This window comes from Chelonia mydas, chromosome 4, assembly GCF_015237465.2.
Source record: "Chelonia mydas isolate rCheMyd1 chromosome 4, rCheMyd1.pri.v2, whole genome shotgun sequence".
NCBI lineage: Eukaryota > Metazoa > Chordata > Testudines > Cheloniidae > Chelonia > Chelonia mydas.
The window spans coordinates 43,784,003-43,793,481 of record NC_057852.1 but is presented as its reverse complement, the minus strand read 5'-3'; the positions used below and the strand labels follow the sequence as shown (position 1 = coordinate 43,793,481).

The 9,479-nt window shown below is 38.7% G+C and overlaps 1 protein-coding gene across 1 annotated transcript in view; it reads right to left on the bottom strand.

The window, feature by feature from the left end:
* Nucleotides 1-734: 734 nt before the first annotated feature.
* FAT4 (FAT atypical cadherin 4) overlaps nucleotides 735-9,479 on the bottom strand; it is a 222,443-nt gene continuing 213,698 nt past the window's right edge. Inside the window, exons 16-17 of the mRNA XM_007059147.4 lie at nucleotides 8,530-8,791; nucleotides 735-3,343 (exon numbers count right to left, since the gene is read on the bottom strand). Coding sequence (XP_007059209.2) covers nucleotides 1,470-3,343; nucleotides 8,530-8,791 — 2,136 coding nt within the window. The 3' untranslated portion in view covers nucleotides 735-1,469. The remainder of the gene's footprint in view (nucleotides 3,344-8,529; nucleotides 8,792-9,479) is intronic.

The following is a 9,479-nucleotide window of genomic DNA, read 5'->3' as shown; positions in this document are numbered from 1 at the left end:
TAAATATTTTAATTCTATTATTGGCATTTACAAGTAGAAAGCATACAGTATGTTACAAATTTATCAAAAGGTGAAAAATATGGATGTTACATAAGTAACAAATGTAAAAAAAAAAGTATTTTTCTTACCTTCCCTGAAAGTAAGAAAACTATTCAGCATAGGAAAATATTGATATCAAAAACACAGTTTAGGTAAAAAAAAAGTCTTTACACAGTACAATAGGATCTTCAGGTCCGCAGGAACACATGAAGAGTTTTGTGAATTTCTATTTAGCCTACACATTTTAGGGGATTCGGAACAAACAATAAGCTATTGTAAGTCAATCTGCGAGGAGTTTTCTCTCATATCAGCTCCAAAATGCTAGAGTGCAATAATTTTTTATACAATAAATAATTCTTCAAAAGTTTCTGTCTCAGAAACTTGTGTAATGCAGAAAATGGTCACATGGGCAAGGCAGTGCTTTAATAATAATTATAACACTGATCAGAGTGCTTTATGACATCTAAGCACTTTACAGATGTTAGCTGATGAATCCTCACAACACCCCTGTGAGGCTGGCAAGTAAGTATTATTATCGTCATGCCCCCACTGTACAGATGGGGCAACTGAAACTTGAGAGATTGAATGATTTGACCCACGGCTGAGCTGAGATTAGAACTCAGGAGCTCCTAGTATCTAGTCTGGTTGCAATCCATTAGAACATGCTGCCTCTGTAGGCTATACTATCTGTTTGATCTGACAACTTCCAATAATTTCATGCCGGGGGAAGCAGTGGGGGAGTGCAGGGGTGGGGGATAAGAATCCAAAAATATTTCATAGTGATTCAGAAGCTCTCACACAACTTTGTCAATGAAAAAAATCCTAAAGTGCTGGACAGGTTGAGCCGCTTCTAGCACCTCTGGTATGGATAAAACTTACAGCACTGTTGCTAGCAATTACTCAAGCTTATTTCTTCCTTAAAGTTTACACATAGAGGAATTGCAGGATATGGTAAGTACATTTTCTGAGAGACTCTAATAGTGTAATTCCTTCATTCACCCTCCTTCTTACATGAGTCTCTCAAGGGAAATGAAATCCTCAATACTCTTGCATTGCAAAACAAGTTATTAAGTTGTAGACAATACACACACTCCCCACAATAAAAACATCTGAGCTTATTTTCAGATCAAAGCATTATTAATTTAAAAATCACAAACCAAACAATGGTAAATAGGAAACCCTTTTCAAATGCTGCATGCTGAATGTCTCGTTTTTAAAATACAATGCATGCAGGAGAAATAAATTCATCCAAGCATAATTAAATTAAAAATGTTTTAAGTCTGTTTCAGCAGCATAATGGTTATTATTTTTAAAAGTCTCCTCCAACCACACTGGCCTGGGCTTAAAATGCTGACTTTCACTTATCTACAACCATACAATGGTTTCACTGTTCCATGATTTTGCATTTTGACAATGCTAGAATATGAAGTCTATACATATTGTTCTGCTTCCCCATCTTTGGAAACGGGCTTTGTTGTACCACCTTTGCTTTCTTCATTTGTGTTTGCTGCTGCTGCTTTTTCTGGGAGTGATGCCAAATCTTTGAAAACATCCACATAATGTCCAAAACCTGGACCCCAGTTCAAAAGGTTGTCCCAGTTGAAATTTCCAGTTTGCTGTCCAAGCTTTATGGGCAACGTGTTCTCAGCAATATTAGATGTTGTTGCTTGTGCACCCACAGGCCCACCCTCAGCTCTCCGGCCAGGGTACCTCCTAGGCTTCAGCCTAGCACCATAATTGTCTTCATCATCTGCATCTGACTCATTGACTTGAGATAATTTGGGTATTCTGGATGTGTACACCATAGGCTTGTCTCTATCATACTCCATTTCTGAGCAAGTGAAAGACTCATGGGAGTCACTATCAGATGATGATTCTGGAGCTGGAATACCATCAGCTGGATTCCTTGTTCTTGACAGTGGCCTTCTGCAGTCCTCCTCTGAAGAAGACCTTCCGTGATCAGCACTACAGATGCTTGGATTTCTAGGGCGAGGAGTGTTAAGTCTCTCCACCTCTTCAATAGAGAGTCCTACAGGAGGAGCAGTCTCCAGAGGAATCTGTCCTATTGGTTGCTTTAGGCGACTTCCTGGTCTGGAACCATGAGTTGCCATGGTCTGGGGACTCTTACTTCTTCTCCCTAGTCTAGTGGCATAGTTAAAAATTCCAGGCTGGCAGACATCATTGTGCATCTCCAAAGGACTCCCTTCTCTTATTGACAGATGAAGTTCCCTTGCTGGACTGTTTCTGTAGAAAGCTGATGACTTGGAGAATGGAGCAGGGCTGTGACGAGACAAAGGGTTGGGAGTAGGGCATGCAGAGTGGCTTAAGGAAGTTGTCCTTAGTCCCTGACTGTATGAAGGTTGATAAGTCAAGCTGCTTGCTCCCAGTGGCATTGGGGACTGCCTTGCAAAGCCTAGTGGGCTATGCCTCTGGATAGAGAATTTGGGCGTGTGACTCCGGAACTGCTTGTAGTGCTGAATGATGTCTGCATCTGAAGGAGCAATGCTGCTTGCATTTTCAATGTCATAGTGCTCTATCTCAGGTTCAGGGGAAGCCAGAGGGGCACTGGGTATAGTCTCTGTATTATGGGGTATGTCTGTCTCATCATAGATGAGGTAAGGGTTTTCTCTTTCAATTATATCAGGTTTAGGGTTCCCTTCAGGCTGCTTCCTGACAGTCATGTCATCGCCATAGGGTGGAATGTTGTCAGGATCATCAAATGCAACATTCTCACTCCCTTTTTTCTTCTTTTCCTTTGTTTTCCTCTCCTCCTTTGGCACTTTTGTCTTCTTTCCCCTACACTGATTACAGAGGATCAGGCTAAGGACAAGCAGGGCAAGAACTGTAGCACAACTGCCAACAATAGCAGGAACAGCCCAGAGTGGCAGAGAGAGCTCAGCCGGGTGAAGGTGAGGGACGCATATGTGTCCTCCATTGATTCCACCCTTGCACACATGCCCCTGGGCACACAGGATACCAAGACAAGCCACTACAGTCTCACATGTTCTTCCTGTGTATGATTCAGGACAGCTGCAGGTAAATCCAGAATGCGCACCAGGTTCACAGCTGCCACCATTCTGGCAAGGGTTGGAGGCACAGGCTCCTGGAGGGACACATTTATATGCATACCACTGGTTAATGCACATTAATTCACCCCAACATGGATTGCTGGCACAAATGTTGGGACCTCGGCAGCCAATCTTCACAAAGGGGTCCGTTTTGGATATGGTAGCAATGCTGTGCTTTCCACTGAAAGGAAGGCTTTCTCCACGGTACTTCACATAGGCAAAACAGCCATCAAAACCTAGGGAGAAAGAACAACAGTCACTTTGGCACCTCAAGAGACAGTGTCCACACAATCAAAACAAAATTCCAATGTTCAGTGTCAAAAAGGAATCTCACAGAATAGTCACAATATGCAAGGTGATTTGTATGATTTGTAGAAAAGTTCCATACAGTGCATACTCAACCCTTATAATGCAACTGTTCCTGTAGTTTTGTAAAGGACCAACATTAAAAGCAGCATTTTGGATAACCCAAGAATACAATAACCTTTATTTACTGAAGTCAATTTAATCAGTATGCTGTGTCTCCTGCACAGTAGCATTGCAGGGGTGTGACTGAGGGCATAATGTGTCCCAATAATTTTAGCTTTAAAAATATTTTGTGTTTCATTTAGGTGAACAGATAATTATCTTAGTTACACTAATATCAATCTGGAGTAATCCACTGAATTCACTGGAGTTACTGCAGCTTTGCATCAGTGTAATTGACATAAGAATTGGGTCCACTGCCTTCTCAGGTTTAGCCTCAAATTTTAAGAACTTACTTTCTTTGGGTAGTTATTTGCCTGGGGATATTTAATGAGTCATTTGCTCATGAACTTTTTGATAAAATCTCACTATCACTGCAAATGGAGCAAGCATGGAAACCTGCTTTGAGAAAAGTGTTAAGGAGCAACAGCAAGGTTAAATAAAGAAGGATCGTTCTAAAGAACTTCTAGCACAACATTTACTAGACACTGTTAATGGTATTTTTTAAAAATAAATATTTTTCCCATACTGTATACAGAGTGATGGAAGATAATGACAAGCAAGCAGTTAAATAATTTATCTGAACATTATTGTCTTTGAATAGTCACTTTATAAATTATTTCAAAACATCTTGCAAAAGGCTTTTTTTTAAAGTCTGCTAAATAAGGAGTTGGAGAGAGCTTGAGGTTTTATTAATACAAGTTCAAAATCCCAGGTTAACAAAAACATGCTTAGGTCAAAATTTTCAAACCTGCATCCCAAGTGTAGGCATCTCGTAATGAAATAAATGGCCTTTTTTTTTCAGAAGCACAGAAAAACACTAATCATCCCACAGCCCCCAGTGCCTCCAGTATGTCGGAAAAATCAGGTCACTTTTATGAAGGTGCCTAAATATGGAGCTGTAGGCACCCAAGTTTGAATATTTGAATTCAGTTTTTAAATGTAAAATAAACATACATTGTATAGCACAAGACCCATTTTCGGCTTGGAAATCATCTGCCACAAGCTTTTTAGCTTGGAAATAAAGCTCACACCAAGAGAAAAAAAAGCTTCAGATTAAAAAAGGCATTTGCAAACATACACATTTCTGTCATCTGGTGACAAGATTAGATGTGAGCTTTGAAATACAAATGAATATTTTTGTGACTGTCACCTGAGTCTCTAAACTGTGCTGTGACCCATCGAGATGCTGTTTAAGGGTTATATTTTCAGATCTTTATTCTAATTTTGCTTTTCATGGAAACAGAATTATTATGCTAAAGTACTGAGTAATCAATGAGTGGCCGAATTTAGGAGAAGCATACATTTTCTTCCCATATAACTTCTAAGTTCACCAAATCCATTATCAGATTACAGACCCCTTTAATTAAAGAGATGGTTATGCGATTGGGACTCCTATGTCCAATGACTTCATATGGAAACCATCCATAATCTTGCCTGGAATGCATATATGCCAAAACACTGGACTAAAATCAAATTTATAAATTCACTCCCTGGTAAAAAATATGCATGAGCATAGTTCAGACAATCAGTATTTAAAGTACCCAAAAGGAATTTCAACATGTGTTCACTCTACAGCCTTAATTTACAACAGAGGTTATTCCTAAAGCCACACATCTTCATGTCATCCAAGATCTCAAACCTTCTTTTCCCTCTGACTTTTCCCTTATCTTTAAATCTGCCTATCACCCTTACCTTGACCCTGGCTTTGCTAAAGTCCTGATTCATGGCTTAACAAATTCATGGCTTGTCTAATGCAATTAATTTTTTCTGTAGTCTTTCTAATGTCCCACTCTTTAGACTGTAAATATTCCACTGTGCTATAGCCAGAGTCCTCACCTCTATTGCTTTAGGAAGCAGAATGTTCATGGCTTCATGCCTCTGAATCGAACAGGTTTGGGTCTAACACATCTCTTAACTATGACCCAGGTTTTCAGAATTGTGAAAGCAGGTAGGGCTAAATTATCCCTGGTTGTTGTGTCTTCCCAAGAGCAGAGTAGTGGGAAGCAAGTGGTACTCTTCCTCTGTGCACACAGGAGTTCAGGGAGGGATTGTGCTTCCCTAAGACACAGTCCTTTGCAGCAGATCCTTGAGGCAGTAAAGCTTTGCATTGACCTTTACTCCATGGTATGGCTATTTGAGACAAACCAATCCATAATTTACACATCTAATTACTGTGAATGCACACACAGTTGTTGTAATACACACAGATTATGTAAGTGCAGAAGTCTGAAAATTTGGCTCTGAATATCCGGCTATATACCTATTCTACAACTCCAATATTGGCTTTCTCTCGGTCTCCTCCCTGAAGCTTTCAGAAGTTAGAGGGTGATTGGAGGATAATTCTTTCACTAGTATCTATCTGGAACTCTCTCCTCAACTCTTAGTCACTGAGGGTTTGTGTACACTGGCACTTCATCGGCAAAACTTCTGTCGTTCAGGGGTGTTAAAGAAATACTCCCCCAAATGACTAATGTTTTACTGGCGAAAAGCACCGGTGTGAACAGCACTTTCTCAGCAGGAGAGACAACGCCTCTGCCGCTCTCTCCTGCCGAAAAACAGCAGCTACACTGCGTGGTTTTTAGCGACACGTAGGGTGACCAGACAGCAAATGTGAGAAATCAGGACAGGGAGTGGGGGGTAACAGGAGCCTATATAAGAAAAAGAGCCAAAAATTGGGACTGTCCCTATAAAATCAGGATATCTGGTCACCTTAGTGACACGGCTGTAGTGTAGCCATAGCCTGAGTCACAGCAAAACTTAATATCTCACTTTAAAAGCTTCCTTTTCTCCTTAGGATTGATTGTCTCTAGAATGCATTGTTGTGATGGCTTGTTTGCAGGAAGCTATTCAAAATAAATTGCATCTTATAGAATATAATAAAAATGCTTGAGAAAGAAGTAAAAAAAAATGAGCGCCAATCGAACGATGAAATATAGCAGTTTTAAATTACAAACAATAAAAGAGGAGTAAACATTTCATTCATTACTGATGTCTGAGAAAGTTTCAACAAGTGTAAATATTATCGTTGGAGGTGATAGATTGCAGATATTTATACTAACATTGCTATAAATTGTGGAGGACTCTTTAAAGATGCCTAGCATAGAGATAAATGGTATGAATATTGACTCTGCTATGAAATAGCAGATTTAGTCAAGGCACACTGGATGGCAGGACTGACTTTAGATTTCAAAGGACACTATTTTAAAGACTGTGCACACTCTGATGTCAGAAATGAGAGAGTAGCTGTTTTCAGTGTCAAATATGTTATGATCAGAGATGCGAGTCATATTGTATTAAGGATACTGCCAAGTTTTACACACATGCTCTTCCTATGCCATGGCAGTGATAGGTTTCTTTTGTGAAAGAGCTGTGTTGTCTTTCATCATTGCTCTAATATTCATTTTTGCCTATTTTTATATTTCTGAATAAAGGGGAAATTGAGGATTTAGGTGCAGGTTGGGAACCAAGTAAAATGGAGGATTTGCTTGCTTCATTCCTGGTGGTCTCTTTCTCCCAGACATATGATCTGTAGCAATTGTGATTGTGTCAGGTCTACTTGGGTTTCAGTGCATTATTGGATTTACAATATTAGATTTACAATATTGGACTGCCCCCCATGTATGTTTTTGTCTGCCTCTCCTAGTACTTCAGAAATTTTCAAACAACTGAGTTCACACAGAGTTTTATATCTCCTCTTTGTAAAACTTTGGTAAGTCCTACACAACGTAATCCAATATTTAAAAAACATGAAAAAGATTTTGGAGTGTGCATTCCTAATGCAAGCCAGACTGTCACAATTTGTTTATTTCTCCATCAGTCAATGTGTTAGGAGTTACTGTCCTCATTTTTCTTTATTCCTGCTTTGCTACAAATTTCTCTATTTTTTAATGCATAGACTGTAGTTTGGTCATAAAACACGTATGTAAAAAAGGATGGGGTCAGATATGGCCTGCATGCAATTTCACATCACATCTTGCATCAACTCACCATGAGTGGAAGTCATTGTTTACGTTGGATATTGTCAAAAATGTGAAGTGTTAACTTTCAACAGTAAAATTACTTTATCTGGTGATAATCTTTTGAGTTAGTCAGGTTTTCAATATGAAGACTGATTTTTAAACATATGTCTGCTCTGCCAAGCATACCTCACAGTCTGCAGTTAAAAATCATGTCTATCTTTTCTTATCACAAGCAGAATATCAGCTAAAAAGTTGACTAGTTCTGTTATCAGAGTCTTATATTGATGCTTTAACTCTCTAAGGGAACTGATCTATTCTCAACAGTTTTACATTGTTCAGTGGGTGTTTCTTATTGCACTTAGTTTCTGTTTCTCAGATGAAGAAAGAGGAGGATTTACTTCTGACAGCAGCATAAAGCAGAAGGAAGTTGGAATTGCAGAAATCATTGTAATCACATTAATGACAGGCCAAATAGTGCAGTTCTTACCAAACCCCTACTGAGGCAAAATTCTCATTTACCAGGGTAAAACATTTGCCTGGATTTGCAAGATTTGGACTAAAGTAAGAATATTTCAATTGATATAAGGAAAATAATAAGATTTATTCACTGTCTCAGATTAAAGAGACACAAAGAGAAATATGGCAATGACATAGGCTGTCATACAGTATTATGCGTTTTTGATCCTTCAAAAACTAAACACATTCCTTTGAAAACAAAAACAAATTAAAATACATAATAAAAGGACAAATCTTGCAGTCCTACTCAAGAAAAACTGTCATTGATTTGAAATGGAAGTTTTCCTGACTCAGGGTCTGTAGGATTTGGCCTAGTAATAATCCCTACAATATTTTTTTAAAACATTTAGTAAACGGGACCCCCTACTTGAGGTCATAGGTGTAAATCGACCAGTGTTTCATATCTACATAATTCACTCCTGTCAGGATGATGTTTTTAAAAGATATATACATATGTGTATGTGCATTCTCTTTTTTACCTGTCTCGGTGCTTCTGGGAGTGTGACTTGGTGGGATTCCTCCCAGAGAAACTGTAAGAACGTTAAGTCCTCCAAAGTCTTGTGTGACAAGGAGAATCTCTCTGCTGTAGATCTTGTCAATGGATAGAACCGTGGCAGATCCATTCTTTTCAATAAGGAGGGAATGCCATTGACCATCTGCAGTGTAAACTTCAGGAATATTCCTCTCCACTTTCCCAGCAACTCCAGCATCAGATGTGTAATGCACTTTGCCACTCTTTATCTATAAAGACATTGGAAAAAGGCAAATGGTATATTATTAAAATTACAACAATGCACCACAAATAAAACACAATGGCTCAGGGTACCGTTTGATCATTATAACCCAAATCATTTAACTGTTATAAAGGAAGGGGGAAAAAGCAATGACCATTTTAGTCACACAAATAAATGCCCCTAATGTATGAAGCCACCTGAATTTGCCTTTAGTGAGATTCCACATTTTTTTCTTTTAAAACCAAATTATTTTGCATTAATATACAGAGAATACACATGATATGGGCACTACATAAAGTCATCATTTCTGGTACAAAGTAAGATAGTTGGATATAGTCAATAGTATCTTATATGTTCTTGTTGAAGAAATTCAAAATGGTGAACAATTTTTCCTTGAAAAAATGTTTGTCTTTGCCAAACTGATTGGTGTCTGACTGATATTCCCTTAGAAGTTCACGGATCAAATGCTCTGAGGTCCATTGAACAAACCATGTTTTTGCGCAAGCATTTCCAAGTGCTTCTTTTTTATTACAAGTGGCGAGGTGCTTTTCAGAACAGACACTTCCCTTGCCCCAAAGAGCATGCATCTAATTTTCATTTTGACAGCAAGTAAGAGTAACAGTCAGCTAGGAGCAGAAGGGATGAGGAAAAAGCAACAAAATCATCTGATTACTCAGTTTAGACACATGCATAAC